This window comes from Euleptes europaea, chromosome 19 (genome assembly GCF_029931775.1).
Source record: "Euleptes europaea isolate rEulEur1 chromosome 19, rEulEur1.hap1, whole genome shotgun sequence".
In the NCBI taxonomy this organism is placed as follows: domain Eukaryota; kingdom Metazoa; phylum Chordata; class Lepidosauria; order Squamata; family Sphaerodactylidae; genus Euleptes; species Euleptes europaea.
The window spans coordinates 637,373-656,448 of NC_079330.1; the positions used below are offsets into that span (position 1 = coordinate 637,373).

Consider the following 19,076-nt stretch of genomic DNA (forward strand, 5'->3'; position numbering starts at 1 on the left):
CCCGTGTAGTGCCCTCAACACACATGACGCTTTACAGAGCAATGGCAAGAAAGACAGGCCCCTGCCCTGAGAAGTTTACAAACCCAAAGTTTGACATGGGGGTGGGTGGGGAGGAGGAAGATGGAGGCCAAGGTGAACAAAGGATGCATCTGTGTACAGCCCATTTGTGCATTCTTATGAGGGAGAAAGGCAGAGGGGTTGTGTGGTAAAATGTCTTACACCCCAGAAATTATTTCAAAGTGATAACAACTGGGTCTGCTCTCAGTACATGCTCAGAGAGTGCAAAGTGCCTTTTACAGGCTAGCTGGTACACAAGGGAAAAGCAGGGTTGGTATAACTAATCTCCCAGCACAAGGGCCATCCAGCCCAGCCAGGAAAGAACAAAGGACAGAAGAGTCACATTGAAGACACAAAGCTTGGGGAGACCAAATGGTAAAATGTCAGCCTTCTTTTGGGAACAGAAAAAGACACAAGGCCTAGTGTGGAGTGGGGGAGAGAGAAAATCCCCGGACCAGGAGGAAGAGGCTCTCTTAGCCCCCTGCCTTCTTACTGGGAGGCTCTCTTACACCTGAGCTCCCTCCTAAGGACAGCCATGACCAGGTGCTGCAGAACAGTGGCCACACAGGGCGCACAGGATCCCGAGTGGCTACAACAGGGAGCAGAGGGGCTTCTGGCAGTTGTGTGCCCTTGTGCCCGCTTTGCCTGTGCCCACCTGGATCAGTCGCTGGCCTCTGAGCGGGCACCTTCAGCCTTGCAGGGCTGCTGCTTCTGCCCCAGCTGCTCTCCCCAGCAGAGAGGGAAGAACGGAGCTGCCCAGTGGCCCCCTTCCGCACTCACCTTGCACCAGAAGGTTGACCACACTGTTGGCTAGCCCAAAGCGGTTGGAGGCCACGCAGCGGTATGTCCCCTGGTTTTGGGGGCGTGCATTAGTGACAGAGACCACAGAGCCGTTGGGGCTGATCTTCACATTATCTGCATTGCAGGGCAAGAGGAGGCAAGTGGTCAGCCAGGGGGCACTTTGGCTCACACCCCCAGGCCTCAGAGCAGTCTCTGGCAGGAGGACAGGGCCCCAGAAGTGGTGGTTGGACCATTCCAGGCTGCCTGGAGGGATCCAACTGGCCAGGGCTCCAGCTGCGCCAGCCCTCCGGGTTTTCTTCCTCAGATGGGGACTACCACCAGCCTCCACAGTCCTGGAATTGAGAGGAAAGGCTCCCCCGGGGCACAGAGTGAGGCCCTCCCGGCCGGCTTGAGCCTGGCACAGTTGCTCATTTGGGAAACGATGCACCCTGCTTCCTGGCCATCTGTCTGTGCCAGGGTGGTCTGGGAGGAACGGCCTACCTTGCAGCTGGTTGTTAGGCAGCTTCCAGGTGATCTCGATGGGCTGGGCGCCGTCATGGATCCGGCACTTGAAGGCTATGTCCTCCCCTTGGCGCACCGCAGTGCTGTGGGGCTCAATGGAGATTATGGGGCTCTGAAGACCTGCCGAGAGAGAGACACGGTGAGGCCACGGGTGCCGCCCTCCCCTCCGCTACCCCCACAGGAACCTCAAGACATACGGGAAGCGGCGCTGGTGCCGGCTGACACGGAGACCACCAAGGAAGCCTCTCGGGGGACGGCAACGCCATGCTCGCGGCACACGTATTCGCCAGAGTCAGCCAGGCTGAGGCCGACCAGCCTCAGGTGAGAATTGGAGACCTGTGTGGGCAGGAGAGGGAGGGGGTGAGGGCTGGAGGAGAGTGATCCTCTGCCCACACATTGTGGGGCATCTGTTCTGGGCATGTGCTGCCTTCCTAGCATGCCACACCTCAGGAACAGCAATTATGCCCCCTCCTTCCATGCCCCACAGAGCTCCTGGCATTTCGCCACCGATCCCCACGACCATCTCCACACCTGGTGACTGGCGGGCAGAGCGCCCCCTCGGCGATGCCACGTGAATGTGGCGTGTGGCTGGCCTGGGGCAATACAGGTCAGATCCAAGGTCTGTCCTTGAACAACGGAGGGCGATGAAGGTTCGATCCTCAGGGGACGAGCAGCGGCTGAAGCGGCAAAGGGGAAAGCGAGAAGGTCAGCTGCTGTGCCCCACCAGTAAAGATCCACACCACAGCCACCCATGCTGACCAGAGGGGACTGGGCCAGGGCGCCAAGACTCACGACGTGAGGGGCCATCGCTGTCTTGGATCGTGACCACCAGCACAGCCTCCTGGGTGACGGCAGCACTGCTGACGTGACAGACATACTCTCCAGAATTGGCTGAGGAGACCTGTGGGATGCGCAGGCGGGTGCCCACGACCTATCCGAGAGGCAAGGGTAATATTATTGCCTGTGTATCTGGAGCGGGGGGGGGGGGGAAGGGAGGAGGCCTCATTTCCCACAGACCAGCCTCTGCATCCTCAGGGGTCACAGGAACTGTTGCAGGCTGCAAACACCCCCCCCCCAAAGAATTCTGCAGCCAGGGGAACCAACCACCAGTAAGCTGCACAGAGGGAGACTCACGGGGTCTTCTGGTGCCCACGCGAGCAAAAGGGCATTGCCCGGAAAAGCCCTGCCCATGTGGGGAAGGCTGGGTACATCTCCATACCTGGTGGTTGGCTGGGAGGGCACCCCCCCTCTTGAACCACGTGACTTTGGGCTGCGCCTGACCGGCAACAAGGCAGTTCAGCTCCAATGTCTGTCCCTCAACGAGAGACGAGGATGAAGATTCAATCCTCACTGGCGGCACAACGCCAGAAGCTGCCAAATGAGACAGAAGATCTTGTGTGGAGGGGTGGCGAAATGAAGACCCTCCCCCTCCCCCCAGCCCTGCTCAGCATCTGCCCACTCCCTTAAAGCTGCTTTAAAACTCTTCCTCTACATTACACTCCCCGCACATTTGCTGAGGGGAGCTACGTTCCAGCACCCGTCTTGTCAGAGCTCAAGCCAAAGACCAGCAGGGGGAATCCCTGAGCATGCACCGATCTGTTGGTGGCAGCAGTCACCACCCAGAGAGAAGAGGATGCTCCTGGGAGTAAGAGACAGGGTCACCTTGCCAGACAGGTGGGGATGGGGCTTGTGAGATCACAGTCTCCACCAGAATTCGTTTGTGAGATCACAGTCTCCACCAGAATTCTGGCTTTGGGGGAATGTTTTCCAGACCAGGGGCTGTGTTTTCCATGGAAACCTTGGACCCCTGCACCAATTGCTGCAGAAATTAAGCACCATTAGTGTGTAAATTTCAGAGAGCCCAGGCATCTTCTACTCCGGCATCTTTCATCTCCTCCAGCCCCTGTCCTTGGGAGGACCTCCCCACCAAGAACTCTCAGACCCACAGAAGACCAGAGCAGTCATTGCCCCAAAGGGTCACAGAAAGGGTCTCCCACCCACTCAGGCCAACAGCGCATAGCCCTGAGACCCATGAGGGAGCCCCGATGGACACGTACGGTAAGTGGAGGCAGCGCTGCTGGGGATGGAGACGATGACCGAGGCCTCCAGGGGGCTAGTGCCATCATTCACGTAGCAAACGTACTCTCCTGAGTCGCTCACTGAGGCCTGCAGGATTCTTAGACGTGATCCAAGGATCTGGTTGCAGAGAGATAATGGGGAGGGGGACATGCCAGTCCCTCTCAGCAAGCCTGGCGTGAAGGGGGCTCTGGTGCAGCCCTTGAAAGGACCGGCCTGCCTCCCCCCCCCCCCCCGCAAGCCCTTGCCTTTCCCAGCTTGCTTGGCTTTCTTTAAATTTGACCATATTTCTGGCCATTCTACGCAGCAAGGGAGGAGCCCTCCAGCCCAGTCCCCCCACCACACACATTCCTTAGTCTGAAAGGACTCCACTATTCTTCCCCCGAGACCCCTCAAAGGCCACGCCAATGGCTTTCGGTCTTCCACCTGCTTCTCCTCTCCTCTCCTCCAGCCTTCCTTACCTGGCTGTTGACCGGCAGGGCACCGCCTCGCTTGTACCACAATACTTGGGGCTGAGAATGACCCGCAACCAAGCAATTCAGATCCACTGTCTGTCCCTCAACTACAGAGGATGAGGACGTCTCAATCCGTATTGGGGGGGTGACACCCACAGCTGGAAAAGCCAGAGAAAAAAAGGGTTGGAATGGGGACCCCAGTGTCTTCCACGAAGGCATGTTGGTCCAGCTTTGCTGCCAAAATGAAGAGTTTATTTCTCTCCCCCCACCCCACCCCCAATGTTGTGGTGCTTTTGTGCACTTTCTGGCTTTCTCCCAACTTCTCTGCAATCCTGCCTAAACCTGCTTCCCCATGTTTTTAGAAAGATCACATTAATGCTGGGACGGAGGCCACAAGAACAAGACAGTTCAGGTCTTTCCTGCCCACATCGGTGCTGTTTCCCCCCTCAACTCCCCACAGCCGCAGTCCTCCCCGGCACCACCAGAGGGCTGTCTTGGGTTTTTAAAAATTGGTGATTGACATAATAAAGCTAAAATAATATGTAAATTATCAATATTTTTAAAAAGCCTTCTGCTTCACATCAGTACTGAGCCCAGGGCAGACAACCTGTATGGAAAAGGCCCTCGTGGGGAAGGGGGAATGGAATGGGGGCTGTGGCTGCATCACTTAATCAGCAGCAGGAAGGACACCTGAAGAGAGAGTGGTTGGGCTGGTGCCCAGCAGGCAGGGAAACCATTTAATCAGCTCCCACTTGTCCTTCTGCAACCCAGTGACCAGCCAGCCTTTCCCTCCCAGCCTGAGCCCTTTGGCTGGGGCAGCATTTTGGAGGTGAGCACCCCAACTTACAGTAGGAGGAGCCTTGGCCCCCCTGGATGGTGACAATGAGGGAGGCCTCGTGAACTGCCGTGCCATTGCTGACGCGGCAGACGTACTCCCCGGAGTCAGCTGTCGAGGCCTGGGGGATGCGCAGGAGGGAACCGGAGACCTGTTGGGAGAGGCAAACAGAGTCAGCTGCACCAGGGAAGGGCCCCAGGGTGCTGATTCATCCCCAGCTTAGTTGCTGGAGCCACAAACCATGTGGAAAGGAAGAGGAAAAACAGAACCCAATGTGGGACTTGAATCTGATGCCCACCCCCTCTCCATCCCCCCCCCACCAGCAGCTCTCAGCAAAGGTCACTGGGGCAACAGGGGTGTTCTAGAGAGGTGACCCGTTGCCCCCTAACACCTCCATCCTTTCGTGACCTGCATTACACTGCCACACTCCCTGTAACCTGAGCCGGAGTGGGTGCACACACACACCACCACCCCAGATCAGGGGAGAGGCTTGGCCCAGCCTCAGGTGCCCAATGGCTCTGTACCTGGTGGTTGGGGGGGAGGGGCCCTCCTCGCTTGTACCATGTCACTCTGGCCTGCGAGGGGTTTGCTGCGATGCATGTCAGGTCAAGCGTGTGTCCCTCAGCAGGGGAGGTGGAGGATGACTCAATTCGCACCGGAGGAATCACGCCAGAGGCTGCAAGAGACACACAGCCAGAGAGGGCAGACGTAAGAACCTCAGCAGAGGAGGAGGAGGAAGAGAACGAGAAGAAGAAGAGCTGGTTTTTATATGCCGACTTTCTCTACCACTTAAGGAAGAATCAAACTGGTTTACAATCTCCTTCCCTTCCCCTCCCCACAACAGACACCCTGTGAGGTAGGTGGGGCTGAGGGAGCTCTACAAGAGCTATGACTAGCCCAAGGTCACCCAGCTGGCTTCATGAGGACGAGTGGGGAAACCAACCCGGTTCTCCAGATTAGAGTCTGCTGCTCATGTGGAGGAGTGGGGAATCAAACTCAGTTCTCCAGATTATAGTCCACCGTTCCTAACCACTGCACCACGCTGGCTCAGACCAAGGTGGGGCCCTGGCATGGCCAGCCAGGGGGGGCAAGGGCAACTGCTGTCCCCACAGGGGTGGAGGGCAGGCTGGCCATGGGACACTCAGACTTACGGATAGAGTCGATGCTGCCCTGCCGGATGCTGACAAAGACAGAGGCTTCTTGGATGGTGGAGCCATGGCTGATGCGGCAAATGTACTCGCCAGAATCAGCTGGGGAGACCTGCACCAGCCGCAGGCGGGATCCAAAGGCCTGGAAGGGAGAAAGCCATGAGAAGGTAAAGGAAGGAAACCCAGCGGCTGGAACCAGAGACCAGGTGGCCGGCTGCACCTGGCATTGCAAAAGCCACCCCAAAGTTGGGGTCGCCCACTTTGGCTAAGAGAGACTGAGCGACCATTCAGGAAGTCTCCAGTTTGAATCTTGCCCCACCCTGAACACTCTGGGTGACCCCAGGTCTCACCCTGCCATCTGCAACAGGGGGATCAGAGCAGCAGACCCTCAATTTCAACCTCCTTTCTGTTTCTCCAAGACAGAAGCCCAAATTTGGTAGCTTATCATGCAACTTAAATAGAATATGGAATACACTGAGCCTGGATAATTCTGGCAGAGCCCGGGGGGGGGGGGGCTTCCCCAGAAGTGGACCTGTTTCCATGACCGGCATTCTGGATAAGCCCTGGGTGGTGCTCCCGCACCTGGTGGTTGGCTGGCAGGGACCCGCCACGCTTGTACCACGTCACCGTGGCCTGCTCCTGGTGGGCAGCCGTACAGTCCAGCTCCAGGGTTTGTCCTTCAGCAACGTGAGGTGTGGAAGCCTCAATCTTCATGGAGGGTGTGATTCCTAAGGCTGGAGGAAGTGGGGCAAGACAGCAGCGTGAGGAGCAGGTGAGCGAGGACGGCCCCGGCCCCGGCACAGGCCTCTGCACCCTCTGATGTCCACTTACCAGAGGAGGAGCTGGTCCTGCCTACGATGACAGAGGCTTCTCTGATGACAGAGTCCAAGTTGACGTGGCAGACATACTCCCCAGAGTCTGCTGGGGAGGCCTGGGGGATGCGCAGGTGGGAGCCAGAGACCTGGGGAAGGGGGGAAAGCAGAATGCACTCCATAAGTTAAAGCAGCCCTGGCATGGGGGGGAGGTGATGTCACCCCTTGACTTCTCTGTCTTACGGCAGAAGCAGAGAAATACCAGAAGTAAATCTGGAGATCCCAGGGTGGGGAACTCCCCCCCCCACACACACACACACACTGGCCCAGCTGGGCAAAGTGACAGCAGAGACAGTGGGGGCAAATCTCCTGGAACGGAAAGGAGTTAATTTTGCAGGGTGACTCTCAAACCGCTGCTTGTGTCTGAGGGAGAAACCTCAGCGTTTCCATCCCAGGGACCAAGAAGCCAACAAGGGGGGAGGGGGAATCCCTAAATTACCCACACCTCAGTTCCCCAGAATAGGCCACCTCCGTACCTGGTGATTGGCTGGCAGGGACCCGCCTCGCTTGTACCAGGTGACAGTGGCACCCGTCTGGCCAGCGACGACACAGTGAAGATCCAGGGTCTGTCCTTCCACAAGAGTGGGGGACGAAGACTCGATCCTCACAGGCGGGGTGATGCCTGAGGCTGGAGAGGCGGATGGGGGAGTTAGAACAGACCCCAGACTGCCTCTCACGACTGGGAGAGAGAGGGGGCAATCCAATGCCTGACACTGAACACCAGGCGCTCCACGAGGACAGCCTGGGTCAGCCGTGGTTGCCATTTCAGCCTCTCTTTTTCCGTCCAGAGCATGAAGAGGACAGGGAGGCCCCGAGCCTCACACCAGCCCTCAGCATCCCTCGAGGACTCGTGGCCAGCTACGTGGCGTGCCTCTCCCCTGCCCGCCCCTCACAGGATCCTGTGGTTTCCCTTAAAGAGCACCATCCTTCCTTCAATCATGTGAGGCCCTGAGCACCAAGACTTGACCCAGGACCAGCAGACTAGACCCCAAAAGTGCCAGCCACGGAGTGAGATTCAATTTTTTAGCTCACTTTGGGAGGTGCTGTAGATGGTGACCACGACAGAGGCCTCCTGGACGGTGCTGCCACTGCTGCTCACACGGCACACGTATTCGCCAGAATCTGCTGCTGAGGCCTGAAGAATCCGCAGGTGGGAGCCGGAAATCTGAAAGGGCGAGCGGGTGAGGGGTGAGCCAAGGGGGCGAGCGGCAGCCCGAGGCAAGAGTGCAGGGAGGCACAGCGGCTCCTGCCCATCATAGCCATACCTTGTGATTGGCAGGGAGCACCCCCTCTCGCTTGTACCATGTCACTCTGGGCTGTGACTGTCCAGCGACAAGGCAGTTCAGGTCCACAGCCTGTCCCTCGGGGATGGAGGACGACGGAGAGTCGATGCGGACTGGAGAGACCTCTGGCGAGGCAGGAGACATGGTATGAGAAGAGATGGCAGGATGGAATCCCCACCCGGCGGGGGGGGGGGGAGAGAGAGAGAGAGAGAGAGAGAGAGAGAGAGAGAGAGAGCACCATCCAGAACCAGCAGTCTGTCCTGGGGGAGCCTTACCCTGGGAGGTGCTGGAGCCCTGCTGGACAGTCACAGTGATGGAGGCTTCCTTGGGGCCAGCGCCATTGCTAACCCGGCAGACGTATTCACCAGAGTCGGCAGCGGAAATGCGCAGGATCCGCAGTTGTGGCCCATAGACCTGGGAAGGAGATTTGAAAGAAGCTCTTGCCCACTGAGGCCCCTGATTTACCAGGCCCCAGCACTGGGAGCAAACCGCCTTCCTCCCTTCCACTCTTATCAGTCCAGCCTCTTGGCTCTCCTTCTGCGCTTCCCCTTCCATGGCAGAGGCAGCACAACCTGCCGCCAGGTTCTGCCATCACAGGGATGCCCAACAGCATGTCCTGTGTAGAGGCCAAATGCCCAGAGCTCTCCATGCCCAGCAGCAGCAGAGAGGGCAGCGGGCCGCTTTCTTGTGGTGCTTTCCTCTGGCTGGGGTTTGGCCCTCTGTGTGTGCGTGTGTGGTTACCTGGTGGCTGGCTGGCAGGGACCCTCCTCGCCTATACCACATCACAGCCCCAGATGCTTGGCCCGCAACGACGCAGTTCAGATCCAGCGTCTGACCTTCGACAACCAATGATGAAGACGACTCAATTCTCACCGCAGGAGGAGCACCTGCAGCTGCTGGAACCAGCAGGGAGAAAGTTAGAAACCTGGAATGCATTCAGGATACTCCAGAAAACCCAGAGAAGGTTGACTGGGTGGCCTTCCTCTCCATCCCATGTATGAAAGGGACTGCCCTTTCTGTCAGACCCCCAAGACAGGGGCTTTGCATGCAGCTGAAGGAAGCAAAAGACCCCTCACCTCGGGTGACCTCCACCTCGATCCGTGCTTGGCCAACTCCTGCTGTGCTGCTCCCCACACAAAGGTATACTCCACTGTCAGCGGCAGTAATGGAGGGGATGACCAGGGTGCCGATGTCCGTCCTCTCTGCACGGGACTGCAAGCAGGAAGGAGAACCGTTGGGCACTCACAGCATCTTGACTGAACACACAACTCCCACAAACAGGGAAGGGAAGGGGGGAAGGGAAGGGAAGGGAAGGGAAGGGAAGGGAAGGGAAGGGAAGGGAAGGGAAGGGAAGGGAAGGGAAGGGCACACAGGCTAGAACTGCAAAAAAGGTGCCCCCAACAAACGGTCAGTGGATGAGACTAAAACCGTGACTGTTAAACCAAATCAAGACAATATGTGTGGATCAGGGTGTTTGGTTGAAAAAAGGAGGCAGAGAGTAAATCAGGGGCAGGGTTAAGGAGGCGATCCAGAAGCTCCCAATGGAGTGGAGTGGGGGGGACAGGCTGAGCCCCCTCCCGCCCTGTGGACCTTGGACATTCAAGATCACTTCTGTGAGGTTGTAAAGGTGAGACCAGAGTTCAAGAAGCAGGATGAAAGAATATCTCCCCCCCCACCCGACTTTTCACTGGAGAATCAGACAGGAAGCGAGACAGAGAGAGACCAGCAAGGAAGGCAGGAGGCAGCAGACACAGAGCAGCTGGGACCAGCTCATGCTGGTGCGGGGGGGGGGGGGCAAAGGTGTGTGGCTACCTGCTGGAGTTCCTGGATCCGCTGCCGGAGAACTTTCAGGCTGCCACCTTGAAAGTGGAAGAAGCCAAAGACGGCAACAGCCTAGCCAAGGAGAGAGAGACAAGGAGGGTGGCCAGAGAGGCAACAGAGAGTGAAGAAAGGCAAGCGTTAAAGAAACTGCTCTGTTGAGTCACTGAGCTGGGGTGGCACAGGCCTTCACCTGAACCTGGCCCAGGGTCATGGTCTTTGGTGAGATGCTGCTCCAGGAGACAGAACTTGGGGTGCGCTCTGGGGCACCAGGAATGGCCACGACACAGTCAGGGGCACTTGGGTGAGAGAGAGGCCATGTTAAGCCTGCTCTGGGCCTCGCTGGCCATTCCCTCCAAGGTCAGGAAGGTCCTGTCTCCACAGAGCAGACTGGCCCCAGGCCAGCATTGGCTTCTTCCATTCTCCCTGCTGTGAGTGGCTTGGTTTGCTTGCTTGAGCCACCTGGGGAAATCAGCTCCTGGCCTCTCCAGTTCCATCTGTGCTTCCTGGGGGCTGATCTAGAGGGGGGGGGGAGTTGGCCATAGATGCACTCTGAATCTGTGCTTGGTGAAAATAGCCCCATTTGGGGGGGGGGGAAACCGCACCATCCTGCTGCCAGCCCAGGGGTCCCAGCCAGGAGCAAGCCCTTCACTCCCAGTCGTTCTGGGGCAAAAGGGTAGAAATCCCATGGCTATTGCTGCAGCCCTGAGAGCTGAGAAGATCTGAAGCCCCAGTTCCCCTCCCAGGAAGTGAGAGAAGTATGGAAGAACAAACCGTGCCGCGGCAGAGGAGGCCCAATCGTGACACCTCCAAAGGAAAGGCTTCATTTTATCTCCCTGACTTTACCTCCCTCTACCATGTCCTGAGCAAATCAGCCCCAATACCTATTTTTTTTAACACTGAAGGAAAAAATAATAAAGAAGACAGTGCCTATGGGCATGCACAGAGTGCATTTGCCTCACCACTGAGTAAGCACAGACCTCAAATAAGGGCACTGTTCTTGGAGCAGTGTGGTGTAGTGGTGAGAGTGCCAAACTAGGATCTGAAAGACCCGGGTTCAAGCCACCACTTTGCCATGGAAGCTCGCTCGGGGACCCTGGACCAGTCACACTGTCTCAGCCTGAACTACCTCACAGGGTTGTCAGTGAGGATAAAATGGATGAGAGGAGAACAAAGCAAGCACATTGTGGAGAAAGGAGAGGTATAGATGAAGTACAGGAATAAAGAGAGGGAATTACTCCCCACTAACATTGTCCCCCCCAAAGAACACCATGGGCTCCCCCCTCCACCTGGCCCTTAGATACTTGGGAGCTCCCCCCATGCAGACAGCTCTCCCTCCTCCTCCCCCGACTTTACCTGTGGCGGCAGACTGCCCCCTTGCTTCTCCCAGGTGATGGTGGCCGCGGGGGATCCAGCAGCCCGGCAGTACAGCCGCACCGTGCTGCCCTCCTGCACCTCTGTACGCTCCGGGCTCACCTGCACCTGAGGCACGCTGGCACCTGCCACACAGCAAAGCGGCAGCTGGTAAGACCTCCTCCTCCTCCTCCCCCCAACCTCTTTCCAGAATCCTGGATGGGGGCCTAAAGGGGGAGTGAGTCCATCAGAGCTGCTGGGACGACCATGTGGTGTGGGGGAGGAAGGAATGGACGGCAGGGTCCAGAGCACCGCTGTCCCTCGGGGAAGCAGCAGCAGATCAGTCAGCCTCCTGTGTCCCCGAACCCCTCCTGGGGAGGCAGGCAGCATGTCTTTTCGCAAGGAAAAGTGGTGCTGGATAACAGACAGGTGGGGGGCATGAGGAGAATCAGCCGGGATGCCACTCAGCTTTCCCTTCTCACTCTATTTCTGCTTTTCTGCACAGAGCCCGGCAACAAAGAAGGGCAACGTTGGGCAGTCAGTCTTAGGAAGAGCCGGCTCTCATCCCCCCACACTTTGGGACATCCTGTGCCACGTTTGGCTCTCCGGGTGTGCCAGGAAAGGCAGACCACCTGCTGCCCAGTCCTCCCCCGCCCCCACTGCCACCACTTACTCTGCACTTGTAAGAAGGCCCGGGCCATGTGCTGCCCAGCACTGTTCTGCACACGGCACAAGTATTGCGACTCATCGGAAGGCTCCACTGCCGGGAAGCGCAGGATCCCTCCCTGGATCAGTGCCTTGGGGGAAATCACACCCCCTGGCCCACCTACAGCAGAGAAATAAGCTTCAGTGGTGGAGCCCGGGCCCCACTAGTGACCATCAACCCCCTCCCCCCAGCTCTGGCCAAAAGAAACAGGCAGGGCCCTGGCGTGGGCCTTTCCTCTGCAAAGCAAGGGTCTCCTAGGGGAGGTGGCTCTGCAGGTTGCCTGCAGCACCCCATGGGAATGCGGCTGGCCAGTGCACTCAATAGGTCATGTATCCATGTGGTGTCCTTTACACAAATGCGTTTCGAAGGTTGCAACCTTGAAGGCTCACATTCACAGAGCTCCCACCAGAGGGAGCAGAAGAGCCCCCTGCAGGTATGTGGGGCGGGGCCTCGCTGGAGGGCAGGCTCGGCTGCTTGCACGGCCCCCCACCTCCGGGGACTAAGGCCACCTGCCACTCTGAAAGGGGTCTTCCCCTCTGATGGAAGAGGGAGGGTTGTGGCTTCAGCTGGCCGGAGTGGTGCTTACCGATCCATTCCACCGTGGGCTGGGGGCTTCCTGAAGCGACGCAGCGGAACTCAGCAGGCTGGCCTGGCTGGACGCTCAGCTGCGAGGGCTGGATGGTGGCCATAGGGGGGACGGCGGACCCAGCTACAGCAGGAAGGGAGGAGGCAGGCTTGAGGGAGGAAAATCCAGGCCCGCGGTTTGGCTGGGGCATGTGGGGAGCACAAGACCAGGCTCCATCCTTCGGCTCCCAGGTCCAGGAAAGAGGCCATGCCATGTGGTTGCAAACCGGCCCTCAGGAAAGTGAAACATGCACAAGAGAAGCCCCGATTCTGTCTAACGTGTGGGGCAGGAGGCAGTCAAAGGAGACTCCCCCCTGGCCCACTCAGCTCCCTGCCCCACAGTGGCCTTGGCACATGCTTGTGTGTTGGGGTGGGGGGGTCTTCATGCCAGAGAGCCCCACAAAGAGCAGGGGAGGGGAAGACCTCCAGAGGCATCCGTGCCTGCAGGGCCAGCCTCGGGGCACACAGGGGCCGCCCAAGCCGACTTACAGGGTCTGTGGCCTTCCAGCACCTCTACGGGCCCATAGAACATCTGCGTCTTGGACGGAGCTGCAAACAAGGGACAACATCGGACGCTGGCCCACCGGGAAGCCACGCAGGCCCTGTGCCTTACAGCTCCCCAAGCCGCCTCTCTCTTGAATGAGGTGCCGTGGGGCGGGCAGGCAGGGGTGGGTCAAGCGGTCGAGTGGCAGGCTTCCCCTTTGGAGACCGGAGGGGGGCTGCAGGGCAGCACACAGTACAGGGCCACTAAATGGGGAATGGGCAGAGGGCAGGCTGAGGTGTCTTGAAAACCCCCCGCCTCCCGGTTAATTTGTTCTGTGCCCCTCCGTCACAAGCTCAGCAGCGGTGGGCTGTCTTGGGGCAGCACAATTAACAGTCCCATCAGCATCAGAGAGTCTCCAGCAAGGAAAAGAGGCCTCATGCGTGACGATCGGCAAGAACCGAGCAACCGTGCAAGGTCCTGGATGTTTAGCGCTGGTCCGAGAGGCGGCTGTTTGAGTGCCACGGGTGCCACGCCAGCATCATCAAAGCCACTCCAGCAGCCACCTGCTCCTTTTGCCCACGCGGCAGAGGGAGTAGGATGCGGGCCATCTAAAAGACATCTCCCTCGGCATCAGACCAGGGCAGTGTGCGGAGCGGGCACCCCTTCCCCCTCCTGACCTCTTTCTCTGCGTGCCTGCACAGAAGCCTGAAGTGGACAGCACAGGGTGACGGGGGTGGTGCACAGCCCCTGCGGGCTGTCCAGGCATGAGCACGGGATACCCCAGGCACCCACCTGACACATGGAGGGTGGCGACTCCCTCGTCCATATCAAACATGTTGGAGCCGGTGCAGATGTATATGCCAGCATCCTGGGGCTGCACGTTGCGGATGGTGAGGATGCCGTTGAAGTCCATGGCCCGGCTGGGCAGCTTGCCGTGATTCTGCCGTGTCCACACCAGTGTATAGGCGGGAGACTGCGGAGATGGCAAGAAGGAGAACTAGCAGCCACACTCCCAGCTCCACGGCCCACAAGACCGCCATGTGGAGGCTGGGGACTAGCCAGCCAGGTGGTGCTCAGAGTCAGCCCCAAAAACCCCTGTGGGGCAGGCGCACCGCTGCGGTGTGTGCGTGGGGGGAATAATACTGGTGCATCTTGCTGGGCCCTTGCAAAGCGTGCGGAGGTGGAGCCCCCACAGAAACACTGAGAAATGCTGCCCGGTTCCTAATTCAGCAGGTGCCTCCCTCCCTTCCCATTTTTCTGCCTAGAACCTTGTCCAGGGGATTCCAACTAAGGACACAAATTCAGGCTGCTCAGGGTGGGTGGGAGCTGGCAGAGAAATGGCTGCTGGGCCAGCCAAGATGGCAGAGGGTGCCCCAGGTCTTCTGCTGCACAGCCACTGGTCTCCATCTTGTCATGGACAGTTCTTTTTGGCACCCGGAAGCGCCTCCTGACACAGACAGGGCTGACCCATGCTCTCCTGCCCCTCACCCACTTGCAGAGTCCCCCGCAAGGCGGAGTGTGGCTCCAGCCCCTCCTCGTGTTCCCTGGGGGAGCCCCTCACCTTGCTCTTGGCCGTGCAGACGAAGGTGACGTCACTCCCTGGCTGGACAGTCTGCACCTTCTTCTCCTCGACCGTCACCATGATGGGCTTGCTGGGTGCTTCTGTGGAAGGAAGAGATGAGCTCTGCCTTTCTGTTCCCCCTCCACCCCTTCCCATCCTGCTCGACTGGCTGAGAAGGACCCCCGCTTGTTCTGAGGACTGGCCAAGAAACTCTTGCTCCTCTTGCCCTGCGGTGCCTCCACATCCCAGTCTTGGTTCCCACTCACGCCAGCTCAGCCTATGCCAGCTCCCCCCTCCCCCCACTCCAGGGCCCCGAGCGACATCCTCTTTGCTTTGAAGGAGAGCAGTTGTGGGGTGTGAGTCCAGCATCACTTGTGAAGCAGGCACTTCCTGCCCCACCTGCCTTCTCACCTGTAACAATGACTTCAGCCCGGCTTGTGTTGCTGTACTGTGGGTTGCGGCAGGTGCAAATGTAGACCCCGGCTTCGGAGGGCTGGATGCTGGGGAAGTGAAGCTCCTCGCCTGGATCGGAGGAAGGAACATGCCAGTCTCAAAGGCAGCACCGCGCCCTGGCCAGGAGGGCTTTGGAGGCCAAGAAAGGGCCCCTCCAGGGCTGAAGGCTTCATGAATCCCAAACCAAAGAGGCAGGCCTGGAATGACCACCTTGCCCAAGAGGCACTCTGGCCTCCTGTCCTGGGGCACGGGGGGCAAATGAGACGCACCACACATTTTGTGGAGAGGTGAAGGATCTACCTGGCTTGGGCAGGATTCTAAGCGGCAGTCCCCCTGTTGGCACCGTCTCTACTTCCTGCTCTGCAGGAAGACCAAAAATCCCCCCCTTCAGGAAACACCTCCTGGCTGCGTTCTTATACTGGGCAATGGGTCTCGTTGTGGCATCGGATGGGGTACTCAGTCCAGATGGTGGTGGAGGCACAGCCAGGAGGAGAAAAAAACCCTGCTCACTGGCAGCACTTACCTTGCCGCCTGCGCTGGGCAGTGCCTGACACGGGGCGCCCGTCTTCCCGGGACCAGTAGAAATAATGAGGGGGGCGACCGCTGACCTGGCAATAGAGCGTGACCTCACTACCCTGTGACACCGCGGTCTGCGGGGGGTGCACTTGAACAATGAGCGGAGGCTGGTCTGGACCACCTGAAGAGAAATGAGGAAGGGGTTAGCACCCCCTGCAAACACACACACACAGAGGAGGATGAGGCTGGCAGCTGCAGCCTGGGAATGGGCTGCCCTCTACCACTGGGCTCCCTGCTGTTAATTCGTAGCCACCCCAACAGGTATCCTAGCTGAGAAAGCAAGAAGGCTCTGCCCCAACTCCTGTGCTCAGGAGTCACTCCGAAATGGAGGACAAGAAGCCACCGAGCTTCTCTGCAGCACCCTGACAGGGGTCACTTCAACCTCCAGCTGATGCTGTGATGCACAGCGAGGGGGGGATTCTCACTCACCCTGATGAACACACTTCTGGCCACGGATGTTGGGGTTCCCTACGTAGCCTGGGGCACACCTAAGAAGGAGTGAGACACGGAGGTGAGACCACGTGCCTAGGCAGCTGACTGGCCAGCAGTCTTGGCAAGAAACTCTAGCAGACTGGTGTGGTTGGAAAGTCTGCACAAGGAGGCTTTCCTATGCTTGGCATGGCCAATGAAGGAGGGAGACCTTACAGCTGCATCAACGGGAGCAGCGTGGCAGCATTATTTATTTTACTTATTCACAGCCTTTGTATCCTGCCTTCCTGCCCGATCGGGGCCACTGAGGCAACGGCATTTCTCGTGAGAAGATCTGTAGGGCTGAATGATGTGGGAGTGAGGACAACCCCAGGCAAAACTCCAGAAGCCCCCAGGGGACCCTTGGGGAAGGGAGGTTAAAGGGGGCACTCACTGTTCGCAGTACTGGCCAGCGTAGCCAGGCTCACAGGCGGTGCAGCGGTAGCCTCCGGCCTCCAGGCTCTCACACGTCCGTGAGAATCTGCGAGAGAAAAGGACACGGCCATGAACTCTGCCTCTGTTTGCCCCCTCGCCTGCCCCCCCCCAGCCGATACACACTGGTTCTCAGGATTGAGCAATGGACAGGCGCACGGCTGGCAGTCTTCAGGGGTGCCGGCAGTGGCATCTCCGTAGAAGCCGGGGGCACACTGCTCGCAGACCTCTCCATCAGCATTGTGGAGGCAGCTCTGGGGAGAGAAGGAAAGAGGGACAGGGTGGGGGAGTCAGTGACTGATAGTAACAGTCAAGGAGCCAGGGCTCATTCTGGCCCCAGCTCTGGGAGGGCGATGATCCAAGGAGGTGTGCTTACTGAGCAGGCACCCGTCTCTGGATGGCAGGTGTCTGAGTGTCCGTTGCACTCACACAATGCACAGTGGCCCAGGTACAGCCCACCCCCGGTGCGAGTGTAACCGGCTGCACAGTCCTGCGAGAGAGAGAGAGAGAGAGAGAGAGAGAGAGAGAGAGAGAGAGAGAGAGAGAGAGAGAGAGAGAGAGAGAGAGAGAGAGAGAGAGAGAGAGAGAGAGAGAGAAATGGGGGGGGGTTAGCCCACAGTGCCCACGAACCTTCAAGGCCGGTCTCAATCAGCCGGTTGTCTCACCTGGCAGGAGAGGCCCTGGTATCCTGGTGGGCAGCGGCACTCTTCCACCTCCAGTGCCCGTGGCAAGTTGGTGTAGGTGGGCACGGCAGTCTCCATGCTGACGCCAGTGATGCTGGCTGACACCATGTCTGTGGAGTAGGTGGTGCGGATGAGGATCTCATCCAGGTCAGCCAGAGCCATCATCAGGTGCTCGCGGGTGGCCGGCTGCCCATCTGGCCGCTTCCAGTGTTGCTAGGGAGAAAGGGGAGGACAAAGTGGCACCAGGGAGGGAGGCAGCTTCACCCAGGGAGCTCCAGCAAAAGAGGCTTTGGGAACAGGGGCGGCAACAGCTGCTGGTGCTGTTGGCTTCCATGTCCCTCGAAGATGGGGGTGGGGGAGACACAACTAGGCAGTCCTGAAGACAGGGAGCAGCCCAGTAGAGGAACGAACAAGCACCCAAAGGCAAGCAGGAGGGAGGTGTAATCCTGGCCACAAGCCTGCCTCCTCCCACCTCCCAACAGCCATGAGCAGCTGTCTGCTGGGCAGAACTGCCGCTTGTCCACCCAGCATCCCCGCTGCAAGTAAGCAAGGCACTCCAGCAAACAGCCGATATGTCGCAAGAGGCCGGTTTTAATGTGAGTGGGGCACAGGTGACATAACAGCCCCCTACCTCCTGGAAGACAACCTCAAAGCTCTTGAGTTCACGGGGCTGCAGGTCAGGCAGGTAGGCTACCAGCGTGATATCGTTGCCCTGAAAAGACACCGTCAGAGAGAGGCCTGTTGGTCATAAACTCACGTGGTCAAGCCTGCTGCATGGATTGCAGCACACACTTGCTGCCTTGACTCTTTGGGAACTGAATGTGCAACGTTAACTTTTAATCTCTCTTCCCCACCCCTTAACCAGTGTGCATAGGGGGACCTGAAGTTGAGAGAGTGACTTGGCCAGGATCATTGGGCGAGACCGTGGCTCTGAGCCTAATCTGATTGTAGCTCATTTTGTCCACTGTGCCACTCTCTTCCTTGTCTCTGCCGGTTGCACCCCCCCACACACACTTTTAACTGTGGCTGGCAACTCCAGCCAAGGATGCCCAGAGACATTTGGGGACAAAACATAGAGGTCTCAACTCTTCCTCTTGGCCCAGATACGAGAGCCTTCAACTGACCAGCCCACCCCCAGCCTTTCTTCCTTACAGTGATCTGCACGTTTGGATCCGGCAGTGAGGAGCCTCTCCCTCCAGCGTCATAGGAAAGGGTGTAGCGAAGGCGTCCCCCATAGGAGCCGACCTGCAGGAAGCAGAAGAGAAGTGCCGTGGGATTTCCACCTACGCTGGGCTGAGATGAGGCTGCTGCTGGCTCAAATATTGAACATGGCAGCCTTAGAACTGGAGATAAGCATCCGGCTTCTTTCTAGCCGCACCTCGTGTAGCTAATGATCAAAACAGGGTTTACACACGACAGATGTTCTGGCAGGGCCATGAAATTATACTATACTGTTATGATCTTTCATAGTTCCAAAGTCCAGGACTCTTTCAGAGGCACCCCCTAAAGAAAGAAGGATCCCTCGGTGGTGTTTCCAAGTGCTTCATGGCTCTCCCTCCATAAAGTCTGTCCACCACCATCCTTTGCTAGCCCAGAGGTTTGTGAAGCAGGAGGCATATAAAGCCCAACGTCACTTGCAGGATTTGAGGCTCCTCGGTACAGGAGGAGGGAGCTGAAGGTCCCATCACACACCACCGTCTTCCCTGTCATCCCCCTTCCTTCGAGCCTTTTGTGCCCCTCCTCCGGGGAGGGGCTTCCTGAGCTACTGTGTCCCTCTGCCCTCCCCCAGTGGGGAAATTACCTTGTCCCCCAGGAAGGCCTTCGGTAGTTCCCAGTAGAAGGGGATTTCAGGAAGCAGAGAGAAACCTTTGTAGAGCAGCAAATACTGAG

The 19,076-nt window shown here is 58.3% G+C and overlaps 1 protein-coding gene across 1 annotated transcript in view; it reads right to left on the reverse strand.

Annotated features, from left to right (window-relative positions):
- The window catches only part of HSPG2 (heparan sulfate proteoglycan 2), a 68,492-nt gene that overhangs the window by 18,191 nt on the left and 31,225 nt on the right, over positions 1-19,076 (reverse strand). The window contains exons 33-66 of the mRNA XM_056865468.1: positions 18,339-18,431; positions 17,818-17,898; positions 17,169-17,399; positions 16,880-16,993; positions 16,630-16,757; positions 16,466-16,552; positions 16,033-16,091; positions 15,551-15,724; positions 14,986-15,096; positions 14,575-14,675; positions 13,806-13,986; positions 13,019-13,078; positions 12,492-12,614; positions 11,873-12,025; positions 11,203-11,345; positions 9,105-9,240; positions 8,770-8,921; positions 8,304-8,442; positions 8,011-8,153; positions 7,778-7,910; positions 7,222-7,373; positions 6,705-6,834; positions 6,456-6,607; positions 5,877-6,015; positions 5,250-5,401; positions 4,738-4,876; positions 3,897-4,048; positions 3,417-3,555; positions 2,579-2,730; positions 2,152-2,290; positions 1,891-2,036; positions 1,557-1,695; positions 1,339-1,479; positions 838-972 (exon numbers count right to left, since the gene is read on the reverse strand). Of these exons, the coding sequence (XP_056721446.1) occupies positions 838-972; positions 1,339-1,479; positions 1,557-1,695; positions 1,891-2,036; positions 2,152-2,290; positions 2,579-2,730; positions 3,417-3,555; positions 3,897-4,048; positions 4,738-4,876; positions 5,250-5,401; positions 5,877-6,015; positions 6,456-6,607; positions 6,705-6,834; positions 7,222-7,373; positions 7,778-7,910; positions 8,011-8,153; positions 8,304-8,442; positions 8,770-8,921; positions 9,105-9,240; positions 11,203-11,345; positions 11,873-12,025; positions 12,492-12,614; positions 13,019-13,078; positions 13,806-13,986; positions 14,575-14,675; positions 14,986-15,096; positions 15,551-15,724; positions 16,033-16,091; positions 16,466-16,552; positions 16,630-16,757; positions 16,880-16,993; positions 17,169-17,399; positions 17,818-17,898; positions 18,339-18,431 (4,549 nt within the window). The remainder of the gene's footprint in view (positions 1-837; positions 973-1,338; positions 1,480-1,556; positions 1,696-1,890; positions 2,037-2,151; positions 2,291-2,578; positions 2,731-3,416; positions 3,556-3,896; positions 4,049-4,737; positions 4,877-5,249; positions 5,402-5,876; positions 6,016-6,455; positions 6,608-6,704; positions 6,835-7,221; positions 7,374-7,777; positions 7,911-8,010; positions 8,154-8,303; positions 8,443-8,769; positions 8,922-9,104; positions 9,241-11,202; positions 11,346-11,872; positions 12,026-12,491; positions 12,615-13,018; positions 13,079-13,805; positions 13,987-14,574; positions 14,676-14,985; positions 15,097-15,550; positions 15,725-16,032; positions 16,092-16,465; positions 16,553-16,629; positions 16,758-16,879; positions 16,994-17,168; positions 17,400-17,817; positions 17,899-18,338; positions 18,432-19,076) is intronic.